The 19,299-nt window shown below is 59.8% G+C and overlaps 1 protein-coding gene across 1 annotated transcript in view; it reads right to left on the bottom strand.

Moving 5' to 3' along the window:
* Positions 1–336: 336 nt before the first annotated feature.
* Positions 337–19,299, bottom strand: part of FBXO11 (F-box protein 11) — an 87,942-nt gene continuing 68,979 nt past the window's right edge. The window contains exons 2-23 of the mRNA XM_029071468.2: positions 17,767–17,894; positions 17,444–17,525; positions 16,895–17,039; positions 14,676–14,805; positions 13,487–13,570; positions 13,267–13,399; positions 10,716–10,822; positions 10,514–10,625; positions 10,064–10,170; positions 9,815–9,952; positions 6,720–6,937; positions 5,884–5,969; positions 5,461–5,555; positions 4,372–4,494; positions 4,189–4,274; positions 3,795–3,871; positions 3,019–3,162; positions 2,633–2,743; positions 2,296–2,403; positions 1,553–1,661; positions 1,245–1,343; positions 337–1,145 (exon numbers count right to left, since the gene is read on the bottom strand). Coding sequence (XP_028927301.1) covers positions 1,016–1,145; positions 1,245–1,343; positions 1,553–1,661; positions 2,296–2,403; positions 2,633–2,743; positions 3,019–3,162; positions 3,795–3,871; positions 4,189–4,274; positions 4,372–4,494; positions 5,461–5,555; positions 5,884–5,969; positions 6,720–6,937; positions 9,815–9,952; positions 10,064–10,170; positions 10,514–10,625; positions 10,716–10,822; positions 13,267–13,399; positions 13,487–13,570; positions 14,676–14,805; positions 16,895–17,039; positions 17,444–17,525; positions 17,767–17,874 — 2,532 coding nt within the window. The 5' untranslated portion in view covers positions 17,875–17,894 and the 3' untranslated portion in view covers positions 337–1,015. The remainder of the gene's footprint in view (positions 1,146–1,244; positions 1,344–1,552; positions 1,662–2,295; positions 2,404–2,632; positions 2,744–3,018; positions 3,163–3,794; positions 3,872–4,188; positions 4,275–4,371; positions 4,495–5,460; positions 5,556–5,883; positions 5,970–6,719; positions 6,938–9,814; positions 9,953–10,063; positions 10,171–10,513; positions 10,626–10,715; positions 10,823–13,266; positions 13,400–13,486; positions 13,571–14,675; positions 14,806–16,894; positions 17,040–17,443; positions 17,526–17,766; positions 17,895–19,299) is intronic.

The raw sequence follows: 19,299 nt of genomic DNA, 5'->3' as shown, positions 1-19,299 counted from the left end.
AGTCTAGACTGTTCAAAAAAAAACTATGAACAGAGTAAAAATCCGGGACTGTTTTGAGGAGACTTTCTGAAGCGGACGTGAAAACATCGTAAGTCTGTTTACCAAATTTTACCTGTCGAGGGGGGGGGGGGGGGGTAATCCCCAGAATACTTTTGTTTTTACAGTGCATTCCTTCCTCGTAAGTCTCGTTAAAACACTCACTTTCTACTGGGGGAGTCGGGGGCCGGGGGGGGCGGGGGGGGGGGGGGGGGGGGGGGGGCCACGGGAGGTCTCGATCGCTGGCTGGGGCAGGAGAGAAGCCTAACGTTCTTAAAGGATACCAGAAACATTGCTGGATATAATTTAAGATTAGTGTTTTCTCTTTCATAGAAAGAACGTACGTACATACTGGGACATGAGTACAGGTACAGCGAGTCTAGGTGCGCTAACGAAACGGGACACGTTCAAGTACAATAAAGATTTCTGCTCGAAATTAAAAACAAACTACATGAGATTAAAGCATTAAAATCATATTTCTCAATCCGAATACATGTTAAAAAAAAAATCAAAAGAAATGCAGAAGTGCTAGCTCACATTTTTTTTTTTTTTTTTACCATGTTACAAAAGCAAATCGGTACCCATGTCCATAAAGGCAGCAAACAACTGCTGCTCTGTCTACTGAATGGTAAGACTGCAAATCGGACCGCGTTCGTTCAAGGCGAGTTGTAAAAACACCAGCTTGTCGGGAGTTGGTATCTGTACAAAATTGCAGCTTATTTTTCTTCACTTCTGTCCCTTCCCAGAGTCTTTTACACAGTAATGCTAAAACGCCCAGTTCCATTATCCTGAGTCAACATATTGCCACTTTCTTTTTGGTAGGTTGAGCTTCCTAGTGTCGACGCCTTTTGACGCATCCGTTGGGAGACGGTCTCTTCCTGCAGAAACGGGCGAGTGTGGGTGATCTTCCTCCAAAAGAGAGTCTGGACAGGTAACGGTGGTCGGTCGAGGACGGCGGGACTCTCCTTAGGGAAGGAGTTCAGTTGTGCTGCAACGTATTGGACTCTATAGGCGGGGCGGAGTCGTATAGCGTGTCTGTGTCGTGGGTGGGTTCGCCGGCTAACGTGCAGGGGTTGGACAGCGTCCCGGCTCCGCAGTCGCAGAAAAACCTAGACGGGGGTGGGGGGGGGAGACACGGGCCGTGTCACCGACGGCCGGGGGGGACCGGGGTCGAGGAGAGGGGGAGCGGGCCGCCCCGACGGGCCTACCTGTCGTGCCTGATGAACTCTACGTCGTGTCCCTGGTGGCACTTCTTGATGCAGTTGACGCATATGGCGTTCCGGTCTGTGGTGTTGCAGGTGTGACACCTGCGGGGGGGGTGGGGAGGAGGGGAGGGAGGAAGACGCCCCGGGGCTCGTCCACGGCGGGGTCCCCTCTGCCCAGAGGGGGATCGACCCCAGCGCTTACAACGGGGCCCGGCGCGGAGGAGGGGCTCGGCAAGTACCGTTGGAGGGGGGGCTGCCGGGACTCCGGTCCCCCTGCCCCGCCCGCCCACCCGCCACCCCCTCCCCGTTACCTGTAAAAGTCATGCATGGGGTAACTGGTGTAACTGGAGATTTTATAGAGACACTGGCCCCGACTGACGGCCTTTTCGATGGCATCTTGATTGTTCATTATTTTGTTATCTGCAAGGAAAGGGCCCGGGATGCAGACGGGGGGGGGGGGGGGGGGGGGGGGGGGGGGGGGGGGGGGGTCCCGGGAGGTCTCACGGCCCCCCCCTCCGCGGTCTTTGGAGTTTAAGCCCTGGGATCTCGTCCCCGAGGGCGGCCCCAGGAAGTCTGGTGGGGGGAGCCCTCCTGCGCACGGGCCTTCGTGATCGGGGCTGCCTAGCCCACCCCTCACCGGGCCTCTCCAAACCCTCCTTCGGACTCTCGCCCTCGGCGGCTCGCAGAGTCCTGCGGCTCTAGTGGATGGAGCCCGGGCCCGGGAGTCAGAAGGACCCGGGTTCTACTCTCGGCTCCGCCACTCGTCTGCCGTGTGGCCTTGGTGGAGTCACTTCCCTTGTCTGTGAAAGGGGGATTAAGACCGGGAGCCCCTTGTGGGACGGGGCCCGGCGCGCAGTAAGGGCTTAACCGATACCGTCATCAGAAGACGCTGCGAAGGGCGATAAATAGCCCGAGGCGGCGAGGAAGATGAAGGGGGAAGAGGGGAGGCAGAGCCCCGCTGGCCGGGGAGCTCCCTAACTTTTCCCATCCACAGCCAGCAGCGGGGAAGGACGACGGGGAAGGGGGCAGGGCCCGGCCCTCGGCCCCCACGCACCTTTCATCGTCACGTTCACGCCCGACGCTAGAAATAAGCCTCCGAACCGGTTGTTAAAGATCTGATTGCCTTCTAGCGTTGCGGTGGCGTGATTTGTGATCTCAATCCCTGGAGTGAAAAAAAAGGGCGGGCTGAGCCGCGAGAGTCCTCTCGCAGCGGGACGTCGCTCGCCCCCTCCCGGGGCCGGGGGGGGGGCCCGGGTGGGCTTGGCCGTCCGAGGCGGGCGGCGGGGGAAGCGAGCGCCCGGCGGCGTCGACCCTCCCCTCGGTCCCCAGAGCGACCCGAAAGCAACGGGAAACGGGGGGGGGGGGGGGGGGGGGGGGGGGGGGCCGCTGACCTGCGGCGAACCCATCAAATATCCGGTTTTTCCTCAGGACGGGGTGACTGTTGGTGCTGATGAGGACGCCCGCCTGGGCGTTCCTGAAGATGTCGTTCTCTTCCAGAAGCCCTGCAACGAACCCCGCGACGCCCCCCCGTTGGGGCCTGGGCCAGCCGAGGGGTCCGGATTCCCCGGCCGCTTGCCGCCCGGGCCGTACGCAAGCCACTCTTGGGCCCGTCAGGCCTGGCGGGGGGCGGGGAGGGTGTAGGGGCGTGCGTCGGGGGGTGCGTATTAGACGACTCGCCCCCCGGATGGTGGGCTCGGGCGAGGACTAGGGCTCCCCCCGTCCCCCTCTCTCGCCGGGGGCCGTCACTCTCCCCCCTCCCCGGAGAGGAGAACTCTACCTCGCCCCCCGTTAAATATGCAGATGCCGCCATCTCGCCCGTCGTGGATCTTGTTTCTTCTGAGGGTGGGGTTGCTGTCTGTTTTGATCCAGACGCCCGCCATCGCGTTATCGAAGATTTCATTGTCTTCTATGCATCCTAGACCTAGGCAAAGAAAACGGAGAAGAGTAATGACGACGGTGTCCGTTAAGCACCTAACAGTAGTCTTTGCTAAGCGCTTACTATGTGCCGAGCGCTGGGGCAGATACAAGGTAATCGGGTTGTCCCACGTGGGGCTCACAGTCTTCATCCCCACTTTACAGATGAGGTAACTGAGGCACAGAGAGGCAAAGTGACTGGCCCAGTCACACGCCTGCCGAGCCGGGATTAGAACTCTTTCCCCTAAATCACGCTTCTCCGTGTGCCAGGCACTGTACTAAGCGCTGGGGCGGATCCGAGTAAAGAGGTTGGGACACAGTCCCTATCCCACGTGGGCTCGCTGTCTCGATCCCCATTTTGCAGACGGGGTCACTGAGGCCCAGAGAAGTGAGGTGGCGGGCGCAGGGTCACACAGCAGACCAGCGGCGGAGCCGAGATTAGAACCCAGGCCCTTCTGCCACGCGGGCTCTATTAGGCCACACTGAGAAGCCTCAGTTGTGGGTCGTTTCTCCCTCAGAGCGAGGCGGGGTGAGAACGAGCCCGGTGACTGCGGGCAAGCCAGCCTAAACCCGCTCCCCTCCTCCCCGCCTTGAAGAGTACGAAGCTTCCCCCGTCCTGAAAAGGAAGAATGGACCTACCGGAATTATACACAAGAATCCCTCCGTTCTGGCCGCCCCAGATTTTGTTGCGCCTAATTTTGGGGTTGCTTCCGGTCCTGCGGGCGAAAAGGGCGAGGGCCGTTCAAAGCGGACGTTAGCCGCAACGTCTCCCGGAGCACGGCCCATCGCCCTTTCCCACAGAGAAGATGGAGGGGGGGGCCTAGTCGCTCTCTCCCTTCTCCCTCCCTCAACCCCGCCTGGGCTGTTGAAGCCCCGGAGCGGCGGCCCGTGGCTAGCTGGGCTCCCGGGGGGGGGGGGTCGTCCCGGCCGGGCCCACCCCAGGGCTCCCTTCCTACGAGGACGTCCCGTCCTCCGGAGGCCGAAGGGCGGCCTTGGGTCCCGTTGCCACGCGGGGGAGAGAGGTGTCTTTCACCTTATCTGAACCCCCGAGTACATGTGATTGTAGATATCGTTGTCCTCCAGCACGCCGTGTCCGTTGTCGTAGAAGTAGACCCCAACCTGGAGCGGAAGACGACGACGAATGGAAGAGCCAGAGAATTCCCCCCGCCCCGGCCGGAGAGGACGACCCCGCCGCCCGCCCGACCCCACCCCCTACCTGTTTGCCGCTGTGTATTCGGTTTCTCCTCAGAACCGGGGTGCTGCCCGTCGTCACCCAAACCCCAGCCAAAGTGTTACTGTAGACTTCGTTCTCCTCGATCACTCCTTGCCCTTTCTCGTGCTAAACAAGAGTCACGGGCCCCGTCACGTTGGGGCCGGCCGAGCCCGCTCGGACGGAAACCCGACCCCAGGAGGTCACTCGGGACCTTAGGGGGGGCCCACTCGGGTCGGAGGCCCGACAGCCGTCGTGTGGAATCGGTCAAGGAGGTCCGGACTGAGTCGGGAAGGGGGCTCGGAGGCGGCGGCGCCGCTGCCCGGAGCGCAGGAGAGCGTGCAGCCTGTCGTTACCGACGGCCACCCTACTGCGGCCGAGGACCCCCTCCGGAAAAGGCCCCTGAAGGAGGACGACAGGCGGCCGGGGGCGGGGAGAGACCACCCAGTTTCCGCGAGAGGATGCTACGGCTCGCCCGTCGGCCGCGGGCCCTCAAAGGGTCGGCGAGCCCGGGGCCGGGGGAAGGAGGGGCCGGACCCGGACACGAGACTAATTGTTTGCGCTACTTCAGGGGCCGAGCCCCCTCTGGGCCCTCCTAGCGATTGCCGTGGCTCGGAGGGAGCCGGCTGGAATGGCCGAAGCTACCGTCGCTCCCGGGAGATGCCACTCGCCCCGCTCCCAGGGACGAGGGATGCTGGCCTCAAGCGAAGCCCCGCCGGGCACCCGTCAAGGCCCTTCTCGTCCTCCACCCGGTCAGTACCTTCCCGTGTCTCCATTACCACCGGACCCGACTGCCCGGCTACCACGGTGCCCGGCGACCCGGAGGGCCCGAGGGGAGGACCCGCCCGGACCATCGCCGAGTCGCTCGGCTCCGTCCAACGGGGCCTCGGGTGAGCGAGGGCGACGGCGAGGGCAAGGAGCCGCCTCCCAGCCGGAGAGGTCCGGCTCGCTGGGGGTCCAGAAACATCCCCGGGCCAAATCAAACCCGACCCACTGCCCCCCGCCAAGCCCGGAGGGCGGAAGCCCAGAGGCTCCCGTCCTCTGGGGAGCCAGAGTGTGGCGGGTCGGACCCGGAAGGAGGACGGAGCGACTCACCACGTAAATCCCTCCGTGCTGCCCGTCGTGGATCTTGTTGTGTCGGACGATGGGGCAGCTGTTTGTTCTGATCTGAATCCCGGCTAGCGCGTTGCCTGTTGGGCAGGGGGCAAGGGGGCGTTCAAGATCTCCGTCACGGCGGGATCGGGGTTTTTTTTTTGTGGGGGGCGGCGGCGGGGGAATCGGGACGGCCCACCGGGTCCAGCCTGGGCTCGGCAGGCCCAGAGGACCGGGAGGTCGGGGAGGGGGCCCGGGCCCAGAGAAGGTAAGCGAGCGAGGAGGAGCGCGTGGAGGTCAGTGACGGGAGAAGCCGGGAGAGGGTGGGGGGTGGGCCGGCGGACACCGCCTGGGCTCCGAGAGTTGCGTCGGGCTGGAGCAGGCCGCCCGGGGCGGGGGGAGGGAGGGGGAAGGGCTCCAGCTCACCGTAAATATCATTTCCTTCGATGAGGCCTCGCCCGTCGCCGAAGATGTAAACTCCTCCTTGATTTCCATTAAAGATGGAATTGCCCCTGAAGGGAAAACAGCGCACATCACGGAACGACACCAATGAGCGTCCGGGGGCCCGAGGCTCCTCTCCCAGCACAGCCCAGCTCGCCTTCTTCCCTCCCCTAAATGCCGGCTGCCTCGCCCTCGCGCCCACGGAGGTCACGTCCTCCCGTCTTCCGCCCGGATCTCCCTCCCTCTTGATGTCCGGGAGATCCCTGCTCTCCCCCCTTTTCAAAAGGGCCTCTGAAAACCCACCTCCTCTAGGAGGCCTTCCTCGATTCATCGCCCATCTCCCCCCCGCCCTCGAATACCACGGGGAACGATCCGGGGGGTCAAGCCGGCCGCGTCTGAGCGGCCGTCGGCGCTCTCGCCCGATGGAAGCCGGCCACCCCCTCCGCCCGCCGCCGCTCGGGCACGGAGGGAAACAGGCTGCACCTCGGGGGCTTTCCGGAGATGCCATTTCTCTAGAAGCAGACCACCCCCGCCCCGCTTCTCCTCTTCCCTTGGCACCCCGAGGGCGAGGCCACCGTCGGGAAGAGCGCCAATATTCCCAATCTAGTCTAGTGAATCCCGGGGTGGGACAAAGGACGGCTACCCTGCGGACCGCGGGGGTGAAAGGGGCTAGGAAAACCGTGGCCGGCAGCGGGACCGGGAAGCGACTCCGGCGCAGGTTGAATCCCGGGGCAAACGGCTCGTGCTCCAGCGGAATCGCCTCGGGCTTCTCCCGGGGACCTTCTCCCTCCCTCCCGCTCCCCGCCGCCCAGCACGGGTACCTTATTGTCGGGTCGCTGTTGGAGGTGATCCATACGCCTGCAAAGTTGTTTGCATAGATCTTGTTCTCTATGAACTGTCCTCTGCCCTTCTCGTGCACGTAGATGCCCCCCGTCTGGCCGTGGTGGATCTCGCAGCGCACGACCGTGGGGTTGGCGTAGGCTTTCACCTCGAAGCCCGCTATTCGGTTCCTGTGGATGTTGCAGCTCTCGAAGTAGCCCTGAAAAGAGCAACGCGGGAAGCCGTCGGCCGGGACGTCCCCGCCGTAAGGCTTCGAGGACAGAGAGGTCTTCCGCAACCGATCCCAGCTTAATCCTCTCGATCATTCCGGGCTCGAGACCTATTGATAAAGCGCTCTCGTTTCCGGAAGGGAAACGTTTGTTGTTTTTTCCCCAGCTTAACGCCGCAGCTAATCGGGAAAACGGAACGGACGGGGTTACTTGATTAAAGCGAGTGGGCTGAAGCGGAAGGTCTCCAATTCTCTAGATTAAACCCAACTGTCTGGGGGACATCCGGGCCAACGGCAACGTCCCCCACCCCCAGCTCAGAGTGGGCGGGGACGCGATCTCTGGAGGCCCCAGGACAACCAGAGTCAATCAAACACTCGGATCGGTCGTGTGTACTGGACGCGCACCGCGTGGAGAAATCCGTTCTAAACGCTTAGGAGAGGACAACAGAACCAAAAACCGGAGCAGCGCAGAGACCCCGTCCCTCGGGCTCCACCGGCCTAGAGGAGGAGCCTCCCGACCACTACTAATAACGATGATAATATTATTTAGAGTCGTGACTGCCGTTAATTAAGCGCTTACTCCGGGCACCGCATCGAGCCGGGAGGGGGGAGACGGAAGGTAATCGGGTCCCACGGGCAGCTCACGGTCTAAGCAGGGGGGAGAAGAGGGCCTCAACTCCCATTTCGCAGATGAGGAACCCGAGGCACAGCGAAGGCAAGCCACTCGCCCGAGATGGCACCCGGCAGGCGTCTGGCCAAGCCGGGGTTAGGATCCAGGTCCTCTGACTCCCAGGCCCCTTCCATTAGGCCACGCCGCTTTTCTCGAAAGGTAGATGCGAAAAGCCCGACGCCGTGCATGAGAACATGCGTTCTCTCTGCGTGTTTATTTTTGAAAGTGCTCCTCAAATAGAGACTTGGGCTCATAAAGACAATTAAAAAGGGCAGTTTCTATTTTGAGCCACCCTGTTGATGTGACCTAACTAGATGATTCATGGGGAAAAAGGGAAAATCAATGTCAAAATTAAGGACTGTAAGCTTGTGGACAGGGATCGTGCTTTCCGCCCGTGGTAGAATAATAATAACCGCGGTATTAAGCGCTTACTACGTGCCAGGCACTGTTCTAAGTGCTGGGCAGATACAAGATATTCGTCTTGAACACAGCACCTGTCCCACAAAGGGCTCGCCGTCCTAATCCCCATTTTTCAGATGGGGCAACTGAGGCACAGAGAAGGGAAGCGACTTCCCCGAGGTCACACAGCAGACAAGTGGCGGAGCCGGAATTAGAACCCAGGCCTTAGCGTACTCTCGCAAGCTTTCAGCCCGATACTCTGCCCACAGCAAGCACTCAATAATTACCACCGATTGAGCGAAGGTAGGCTCAAGCTTTCCATCCTACGACTAGCTTGCGTCCAGCCAAAGCCAGCCCGGAGGAATGGGTGGCCCGAATCTACCCCAGCGCTTAGTACGGTGCCTGGCACGTAGTAAGTGCCTAACGGACACCTTAAGAGACCCAACGAACAGAAAGCTTCCCCCGGGAGAGTAGCCGGGAGAGCCCGGCGCACCGATATTCAAGTCGGGATCGGCTCCGGGAGCGACGCGCTTTCGAGACGACTCGTCAAGCCAGGAAGGCGAAGCCCGACCCCGGCCACAGCGGGTAGGAGGCCAGAGGCAGAGAGAATTCGGAGTCCCACTGGAAATCCGATGAAGGATGTTTTGGAAATCGATCTTTAAATCCGCCCCGTAACGGTGGGAGATGAGGGAATGTGGGGCTCACTGATTTCCAGGAACCAGTGAGAGACACCGGTTTTGCGGTTTAAACCGTGAACCTCTCTTTACATTTAAGAAAGTGAAGACCTCGTGCACCCTAATCCTCTCTTCCAGGAACGAGGATGCAATCTTGAGTACAAATAATAATGATAACCATGGCATCTGTTAAGCGCTTACTGTGTGCTAGGCGCTAAGAGCCCCTTGGAATGTGGAAGAGTTTCCACTCCCCCACCGTCCTGTCCAATTTCTCTCGACCCCCGGGACGTGCCGAGGTTATTCAGGGTCTGTATCTAGGACGCCCAGCACCCGGTGAACAAAGCGGGGACCCCGACGGCACTGGGAGACCCCTTTCCGTCACCCCAAGAGACACGCAGAACGTGAGAGGGGCAGCCCGGCGCGGCGGATGGAGCCTGGGTCTGGCGCTCAGGAGGTCCTGGCTCCTAATCCCGACTCTGCCACTCGTCCGCAGCGTGACCTGGGGCAAGTCACTTTACTTCTCTGTGCCTCAGCAGCCTCATCTGGAAAATGGGGATTGAGACTGTGAGCCCCAAGGGGGACGGGGCCCGTGTCCGACCCCATTTGCTTGTACCCAACCCCGGCGCTTAGTAGAGGGCCCGGCACGTAATACGTTCTTAACGAATACCGTAGTAATTATTATTTCTGGTGCCTTCCCTGAAGGGTTTAGGATTTAAAAGCTAAGGGGCGGAGAAAGGAAGGGCAAGAGAGCGTGCGAGGGAGCGAACGTACGCCGCCCCCACGGAGTTGAGCATGTTATTCGCAAAGGCCCGAGCTGCTTGTGGTTTCCTGCTCGTAAGGGAGAGAAAGTCAACGGCCGCCCACCTCCTCCCCAGCCCCGGCGGCCCCGCCGGCCTCCTGCCCAGCTCGAGCCGGGGGGTCCGACCCCTGGCCGCCGTGGCAGCGTGGGGCCCCCTCCCCGCTCCGGAGAGGCCCCGGCTCTTCCCTCCGCCCGGGCTGACGGGTCCCGGCCTTCCGGGATCCCCAGCGCAGAGGGGCCGCAGGGGTCTGCCGGGAGCCGCCGGGCGACGCCAAGCGAGGAACCCGGGCCCGAGGGCCGGGAGGAGGCCGCCCGACCCAACTCACCATGCCGTGATCGAACGTGAAGACCCCGACGTCGCGCCCGTGGTGGATGTGATTCCGTCGGATGATGGGGTTTCCGTGGTTCTTGACCCAGATGCCCGCCAGGGCGTTGTTGGAGATCTCGTTGTCCTCGTATATCCCCTGCCGCGGACCACTTCCGGTCAGCCCCGGGGCCCGGCGGGCTCTCCCCGCGGCCGGCCGCCCCCGCCGCCCGAAACCGGGGGGAGGACCCGATCGGAACCCCGGCGTCACCTGCGCGTGGTCGGTGATGTAGAGTCCGACGTTCTCACAGTCGCTGATGTTGCAGTGCTTGATGGTGGGGCAGGCCCCCTGGCCGCTCACACACACCGCCGACCCAACTAATAGCAATCGGCATGGTCAGATGTGCTTACCGCGTGCCGGGCGCTCTACTAAGCGCTGGGGTAGACGCGAGGTAATCGGGTCGGACCCAGCCGCTGCCCCCCGTGGGGCGCCCTGTCGATCCCCGTTTTCCAGATGAGGGAACTGAGGCCCGGGGAAGCGGAGGGACTCGCCCAAGGTCGCCCAGCGGACAGGTGGCAGAGCCCAGGGCCTCGCGACTCCCGGGCGCGGGCTCTAACCGCAAGGGGAATCCGGGCTGACCCGCCAAGGGTCGGGGGGACGACACCCTACTGAGGCCGAGCGGCTCCCACGGGCCCCGGGCGGGCCGGGGACGCGACTCACCCGTGCAGGTGCTACGGATGATGCCGTGGTCTATTATGGGGCTGCAGTTGACGGTGATCTCCAGGCAGTGATGGGCGTTGTGGTGCTGGGCGGACTTGTCGTCGGGGTTGAACTGAAAGGAGAGGCGCGCCTTGAGGTCAGCGAGCCCCGGGGCCGGAGGAGGTTGGGGCGGGAGGGGAGAGGAAGGGGGCGGGCCGCTCACCCTGATGGTCATGTACCCGACGTAGGCGTCCTCGGAGCCTTCCATAAAGACGAAGGTCGAATCTCTAGTGTTCTCGATGATCACTTTGTCGGCCACTTTTCCAGGGGCTGGAGAGAGAGAGAGAGAGGCGGAGGGAGAGAAACACACACGAGTTGGAAATAATAATAATAATCTGTGGTATCTCCTAAGCGCTTACTACGTGCCGGGCGCCGTTGGAAGTCCCGGGGTGGATCCAAGCGAAATCGGGTTGGACGCAGTCCCTGTCATTCCCTCATTCAGTCGTATTTATTGAGTGCTTACTGTGTGCAGAGCACTGTACTGAGTACTTGGGAAGGGGCTCGCGGTCTTAATCCCCATTTTACAGGGGAGGTCTCTGAGGCACAGGGCAGTTAAGTGACTCGCCCAAGGTAGCACAGCGGGCAAAGTGGCGGAGCCGGGGTTAGATCCCAGGTCCCTCGGACGCCCGAGCCCGGGCTCTAGCCACCGGGCCGAGCCGTAAAGGCCCGCGGCCCGTCCGGGATCAATCACGGAGAGGGGAAATTCACAAGGAAGAAGAAAAGACGAGCCCACCCGAGGAGAACTTTCTTTTTAGCCCAACAGGCCGACTGGCACGGTAGGCCGGCAGCCCGCAGAGCTGGCCCGCCCAATCCCAGGGGTTTCGAGCCCAGCCGACACCCTCGACCCTTCAGGCACCCCGTCGGGGATGCACCGCTAATCTGGATGTCCAGTCGTTAGAGTTCCTCGGGCTCCTAAACTCTTACTCTTCTGGGGGGAAAGAAACACAGCCCTCTGAAAGAGTATCCGCGACCCTGTAAGACGGCTCTAGCGCATCGGGTTTGAATCCCGGCTCTGCCACTTGTCAGCTGGGTGACTGTGGGCAAGACACTTCACTTCTCTGTGCCTCGGTTACCTCGTCTGTAAAATGGGGATTAAGACTGTGAGCCTCACGTGGGACAACCCGATGATCCTGTATCTACCCCAGCGCTTAGAACAGTGCTCTGCACATAGTAAGCGCTTAACAAATACCAACATTACTATTATTATCCAAAGCCAAGCAGAGCGAGCCCAATTTATCACCGAATAATTCAGCCCCCGCATCGGCCAACCAGCCAGCTGCGGCTCCAGGTTGCCCACGGGCTCAAGCCCTCACGCATCAGGGCAAAACGGACCCACCTCGCTTCCCCGAAAGAAAAGTTTCAGGCTTCACTAGCAGAAACCCCGTGAGAAGCAGCGCGGCCTAGCGAGAAGAGCTCGGGAGTCGGGGGACAAGGGTCCCCATCACGGCTCTGCCGCTTGCCTGTGTCACCCTGGGCAAGCGGCTTCACTGGGGCTCAGGTTCTCATCTGTAAAATGGAGATTTACTCTCTGTTCTTCTACTTGCACTGTGAGGGACAGGGGCCGTGTGTGATCTGATCATCTTATGTCCACCCCAGCGCTTAGAATAGTGCTTGACGCGTAGTAAGCGCTTAACAAATCCTATTACCATGATAATGATCGTTAATAAAACCATCCCGGGTTGCCATGCGGTACGAAAGGAGATGTGCCCGGCCAAGACCTTTTCCCTTTTCTCCTCCCTCGCGGGCAGGGACTGTGTCATACTGGCACGTTGTCCTCTCCCAAGCGCTCAGTACAGTGCCCTGCACACGGTAAGCGCTCAGTGAGTACCACCGACCGATGGGCGAGGTTTGGCGCATTACTAGGAAGAGGGCCTATCGTCAGCGAGCGCTTGCGCTACTCTCAGAATCCCTAGCAGAGGGGACCCCAGGACGTCGAGTCCAGTCGGAGAGATGGCGAGGTCTAGGCCACGTGCCTGTGGCTTCTAGTCCTAAATCTCCCCGAGACACACTTGGGGGGGCGTCCCTTGGAGGTCAGACGGACGGACGGCTCCCCCCCGTGATGTGCTCCTTTTCCCCACAGCCCCTTCGCCTGGCCCCACCATTATCCCTGGGGGAGATGGGGAGAGGCAGGGATCTGATTAATAACAACAACAACAACAGCAGGAGTGGCGGTAATAAGAATCCGCACTAATAATAGTAAGCTTCAGGCCCATCTACAGGCGAGAAGACACCGAGATCACAGAGCAGGCCCAGGGGCTGAGCTGGCTCCCAACCCCGCCCGCCCCCAGCCTCCCGCCCGCCTCCCGGGTCCATTCCGTCGCCTCGTCCCGGACGAAAATCCGACGGGGAACCGAGGCCCCGACGCAACCGCCTGGGGCTTCTCCCCGACTGGCCTTCACCTGGAGGCCTTCCCGACACGGCCCTCGTCTCCTCTTCTCCCCCTCCCTTCTGCGCCGCCCTTCCACTTGGGATTTCCTCGTCCCCCGCACTTACGTCCACATCCGGAATTTATCTAAATTCCCGTCCGTCCCCCTCTCTGGACTCAGAGCTCACCGGGGGGCAGGGATCGTGCCCACCGACTCCGCTCTACCGTCCCCTCCCAGGCGGTTAGTCCGGTGCCCGGCACACGCCGAGCGCTCCCTAAACGTGACTTCTCCGTCCATCTCGGAGGCCGGGGTCCCGCCGCGGCTCGCGCCGCTTTTCGGATGGAATACCTGCGCCGATCATGGTGATGGGAGACTCGATGTAAATCCACTCGTCGGTGTAGATGCCGGAATGAACGAAGATCAGCCCGTCGAAGTGTGCTTCTTGCACTCCCCCTAAAGCGTCTTCGATGGTGTCGTAATACTGGAAGACATATGAAACGAGCTGAGCCGAAAGCCACGGGGATCGTCCTAAAAGCCAGCGGGGAAGGAAGGCGGGGAAGAAACGTACCAACATATTTTCTCTTCCTTTATATCTTGCAGGATTACTGTAGAAATGTTCGGCAAATCCCGGCTTTACGTGGGCTCCTTTGTACTGAAACGTCCACGGAAAAGGTCAACGGCAACATTAACGACTCAGACCGTAGGCCCGTCGCTAAGCTGTCCTCTCCCGAGCGCTAAGGACAGTGCTCTGCGCACAGTAGATGTTGAATAAATACCACCGATGACGACGACGACGATTAGGGTCACGAGCGCCGATCTTGGGAAATTAAGAATTATCCCAACTCGACTTGGTTGGGTCTTTCCGGTGGGACGGCACTGTACTCTCCCAAGCGCTCAGTACAGAATTCCGCACCCGGGAAGCGCTCGACTGACTGATCCGACCGCTACTGTCCTCTCCCAAGCGCTTAATACGGTGCTGCGCGCCCAGAAGGCATTCAGTAAGCGCTACCGACTGATAGACTGTGATGAGACCCACTCATATTAAACGAGGCGCTCCAACCACCCGAGTCCCCAAAGTAGGGAAAGAAACCAAGTGAGTGACCGGGCGCTCTAGCATCTTCCCCAGTGCTTAGCACGGTGCTCGGCACGCAGTCGACGCTTAACGTATGTCGCCATTTTCACCATTACTATTACGAGGTCGGAACCCAACACCGATCAGACCGTAGACAAATCACGAAAAGCAACGTGGCCAATCCTGACCACTGCGGGTAGGCGTCGCGAAGGTCGGTTTGACGTCCACCGGCTAAGGATGAAGACTGTGAGCCTCACGTGGGACAACCCGATCACCTTGTATCCCCCCAACGCTTAGAACGGTGCTCTGCACATAGTAAGCGCTTAACAAATATCAACATTATTATTATTATTATTATTATTATTATTATTTGCCACCCCCCAGCCTCCTCCGCAAAGCCGGACAGACACCGTTCGTTTCCGCGTCAACTTCAACCTCCCATCCGGCGCACGCATCTATCGTGTATTCATTCATTCAGTCGTACTTATTGAGCGCTTACTGTGTGCCGAGCACTGGGCTAAGCGCTTGGAAGGTACAATTCGGCAACAGAGAGAGACAAGCCCTACCTAGCAACGGGCTCACGGTCTACAAGGGGGAAGACAGACAAGAAAACAAAAAACGAGAAGACGGGCCTCAATAGCATCAAGAGAAACAAACAGAATTATACTTAGACACGGTTCCGTACCAACTGCTGGAAGCTTTCTTTCCAAGGATTCGGGTGTTCGTATTCTTCCGGATTGATCTGATAGAACTTGCCGGGTTCGGGGTGCAGCATGGGACGCGTGTACTCGAACACTTCCATGTATAAACGTTTCCTGAAGGGGGGAAAAGAGCGCCGACGGGTGACTTTTGGCCAAGTCGCTCCTTCGAACTTTCGGCCCTGGATGCTCCCCGTTATCGCTTCCCGGGGTGCCGGCGGATGCTAAGTGGCAGCTGGAGGGATCGTGGAGGACGTGAAGGGAGGAGAGGCGGAGAAGGCCAAAAGCCGCTGGCTCTGGGATGAGAGAGCCCATCACCGGAGGAAGCGAGCGACACGGTTAGTTTGGCTTCCCATTCGCCCCTCGTCTCCGTCCGGCTCGGAGACGCCGAGCCCCGAACCCCCGCCAAGCCAACCCTTTCCACGGCGCTAGGTCAACGGGATGGGGGTCGGCGCCCTCCGGGTCCCGGGGCGGAGCCGGTTCCGTGATGGGGCTGAAGAGACCCGGGACGGGCTCCACCTTTCCCCAAATTCCGGCGACCGGTGGGAGTCGGGGGGATCAACGGGGACCCTCCCTTTCTCGTACCCCCGGGGCTCCAAGCCCCAAGGCTAGAGGGGATCGAGACCCCTATGGCTCCGGGGTGGGGCCCGCTTTGGGAATCAAGCGCTTAGTACAGTGCTCTGCACTCGGTAAGCGCTCAATAAATACGAGCGAATGAGTGAATGAATCCCAGGCTGTGACCCACCCAAACCCCCAGGGCCACCATCTCGGCTTGTCCGCCAGTAAAGGCACCTAATTGGGCCCGGTCAGGACAGCCCAATTTTAAGCTGCTCTTTCATACTCCTCGCCCTTCGCCTTATCTGAGGCGAAATTGAGCAACTTTTGGCCAGAGAAGGATCCACTATTTCATATCGAGACACGGTATTTTAGTTTTCCGGGCATCGATCGCACTTCTGACGTAGTTGACGGTTTCGTTTTTGGAAGCTACAGAGCACGGGATTTTCCGGTTGTCTCCCCACCTCCCAAAATGATAAAGTCTTGGATCTGCTCCCTTTATTCACCCCACCCTCGGCCCACGGGACCTACGTCCACGTCCGTCATTCATTTATTTATTTCTATTAAAGCCTGATTTCTTATAAACTGGGCCTGGAGATACGAGAAGTCTCTCCAGACTGTAAGCTCCTTGTGGGCAGGGAACGACAGACTCCGTTCTACTGTCCTCTCCCGAGCGCCTGAGTCCAGCGCTCTACGCACAGTCAGCGCTCAGTAAGTACGATCGATCGACCGATCAAGTGCCCGGCCTTTCCCAACAACCGTCATCCTCTCTCCTTCCGGACTCTCTCCCGATATCACCCCTTCCCTGAGAATCTCAACACTTTCATCTGAGCTGGACTAATCGATCACCTTTCCGAATAGTGAGTTTTCTATGGATTCTATCAGCCGCGGGCCTGCCTACCTCTGCACCCCACCTCTCTGTTTCGAGGTGGTCTTATTTTCTGAAGAAAAATGGGAAACCAGCGTGGCCTCGTGGAAAGAACCCGGGCCTGGGAGTCAGAGAGCACTTGGGTTCCAATCCCGGCTCTGCCACTTGCCTGCTGGGGGACCTTGGACGAGTCACTTTACTTCTCTGTGCCTCGGCTCCCTCATCTGTAAAACGGGGATGAAGACCGGGAGCCCGTGCGGAACCTGGACTGTGTATCGGACCCGGTTGGCTCGTCTCCACCCCGGGGCTCAGTACAGTGCCCGGCACGTAATAAGCGCTTAAAGAATATCATTTTTTTTTGTCTTGTTTTTAAAGAGCCAAAGACATTCTTCCCCAAGGGGCCCCGGGCCAGAGCCCCTTTCCCCCTGGTTCCACAACCTCGGCCTCGCCTGGAGTTTCTTTCTATTAATGTCTGTCTCCCCTTCTAGACTCTAAGCTCGTCGTGGGCAGGGAACGGGTCTGTTATACCGTTATACGGTCCTTCCTCGAGTGCGTAGCACAGTGCTCTGCACACAGTAAGCGCTCAACCAACAGGGCCGACTGTCTGACTGGAAGGAAATGCGCGTGTGACCACCGGACGCCCTCCGACCCAAGGATCTCCATCTCCCTTCGGCTCTTTAATTATAACCGCCCGACGCGGGCTTCGATTCTCCTCCCATCCTCGGTCGTCTGTGCCGCCAACACGATCTGTCTCCCGGTAATGAGGAATAGCTTTTCACTCACCACAAAATGGGATCGTTAGCAAGCTCGCTGAACCGCTTACACACACAAGCTGCTCGACAGAGATCTTGCTCCAGCAAGTACGAGAAGATCTTCAGAACCACTTCATCTGGCAGCTTCTCCTGGAGATACTGTTCGGCAGGTGCTGCTGTTAAAGACACCGACAGACAGAGCTCGGCACCCCGTTCGGGTTCGGCGGGAGGGGTGACCGGCGACTTCGAGGGGGAAACGGTCCGGATGGCTCGGGACACCCAGGAGGCCAGAATCCGAATCTGCCACGATCTGTCGGACTCCTTTCTCCGAGGGACCGGGACAACGACCGCAAAAAGAGCCCCCTTCCGCGCTGCCCCGTAAAAGCAAACTCCAGGTCTTGGACCTCCCCTCTTCACGCCTCCCAATCACCCTCAGCCTTTTCCGTTTCCCCTCTCGGTTCCGACTCTCCCGAGGGGCCCTCTCCTAGCGTCCGACCCTTCGGCTGGCTCTCGAAATCGTTCCCGGACATTTGGGCGAAACCCCTCCCGGCCCCTCCGAGATCTCGGCGGGACGACGTACCTGAGAGGTCTTGGGATTTTCCAGACACTCTGGCGCGTTTTGCTCGATGCCCAAAGTTTTCAGTAGTTGAAGTGGAAGCCCCCTGGAAACAAAGGCAAGAGGAGTTTAAAAAGTCCCCTCGTTGAGAGTCATTTTTCAGACTGGGTCTTGCATCACCCCTTTCCTTCTCCCTCCCCTCCACACTCCCCCCCGTAAACCTCCAGGTGCTCGAGAACCCACGTTAGCCATCAGGGACTCCTGCTGACTACAAATAAAGCGACCCAGGTCTTATCCCGATTCCTTTCCCCCCTTCCAAAACCAAAAGCCAAGCGCGAGAGCCTTACCTCCATGCTGCTCTTTGTAGGACAAGCTGTTCTTTTAGGCAAAAGAGTTTTGCGACGAAGCTGGTAGGGACTGTTTTGTGCACCAGGACCGGATTCTTCTGCAACCATATCTGCAGGCACATCATCATCTGTCCGGAAAACGACAAGCGCGACAACCGTCAGCCCCATCGGACGCGTTTCGGCCGGACGGCGTCGATACTCGGACCGTGGGGGACGGGGACCGCGGCCGACCCGACTAGCCTGTGCCCGACGGAGCGCTCGGGACAGGTCCTTAGCACGTGGCAAGTGCTTAACGAATTCGACAGCAGATGCTAATAAGCTACAGATCGCTAACGTTCTTTACCCCGCACGGGTGGGACGTGGACTGTGTCATTCGTTCAGTCATTCGTATGTAATGAGCTCTTACTTTGTGCAAAGCGCCGTACTACGAGCTTGGGAGAGTAGAACAAAACAGATACGTTGAACTGATTGGCCTTTCATATCTACTCCAGCGCTTAATACAGTGCCTGGCGAAGAGTAAGCGCTTTAACAAATATCATAAAAAAGAAAGACATTAAATTCCGTCCTCTAGCCTGGTAAGCTCCTTGCGGGCAGGGGAACGTGTCAGCCAACTCTCTCATACTGTACTCTCCCAAATGCTTAGTTCAGAGCCCTGCACCCACTAGGTGCTCAACAGATACCATTAACTGTTTGTCACCTGAGCCTCTACCCATATCCCCGGCCTTACCCCCCGATCTTTCAGATTCCTGGCAATCGGGAAGATCCCTGAATACCGCAACCAGGTGCTTTTTTCTCTCCGTTCTGCCCCCTCCCCACCCACTCAATGCCCATCCCTGCTCCAGAGACACAATTCTCCTCTTCTCTTGAACCCCCAGCCATTCTCTGTTAATTAAGGTATTCACTAGGCGCTTACTATGTGCCAAACCCCGTCCTAGACGCTGGGGTGGGTGCAAATCCATCGGGTTGGACACAGTCCCTGTCCCACTGAGGGTTCGCGGGAAGAGGGAGAACGGGTAACGAAACCCCATTTTATCGACGAGGAAACCGAGGCTGGGGGAAGTGAAGTGACTTGCCCAGGGTCACGCCGCAGGCGGGTGGCGGAGAGGGGTTTGAGACCCCGGGTCCTCCGCCTCCCTCTCCGTCCACGCCGCCCAAGGCTGTGCCAGGAGGCAGCGCGGGCGTCGGCCCCCCCGGAGGCCCCGCCGTCGCCGGCCGGAGAAGGGCGGGCGGCCAGCACGGGGGGTCCGGGGGTCCGGGGCTCCGACGAGGGCGGCGGCAACAGATCGCGGTTTCTCTCCCGCGGCTTTCTAGTTTACCCCGTGGGAAATCAACAAGGGAGGGAGCGGGAGAGAGAGGAGTCAGCCGAGATGGGAGGGGCCTGCCTGTCCCCCTCCCCGCCCCCCGGCAGCCAGCGGACGCTTGCGATCCACACGTGTGGCCGAGCCACCCAGGGGGACGGGGCGGGCTCCCGCGTCCACCCTCTCCTCTCTCAGATCCCCCCGAGTCCACCCATGAACCACCCCCAAGGCGGTG

The sequence above is a fragment of the Ornithorhynchus anatinus genome, chromosome 9 (assembly GCF_004115215.2).
Source record: "Ornithorhynchus anatinus isolate Pmale09 chromosome 9, mOrnAna1.pri.v4, whole genome shotgun sequence".
Lineage (NCBI taxonomy): Eukaryota > Metazoa > Chordata > Mammalia > Monotremata > Ornithorhynchidae > Ornithorhynchus > Ornithorhynchus anatinus.
The sequence above is the reverse complement of the archived record's forward strand: the minus strand, read 5'-3'. Positions and strand labels throughout refer to the sequence as shown.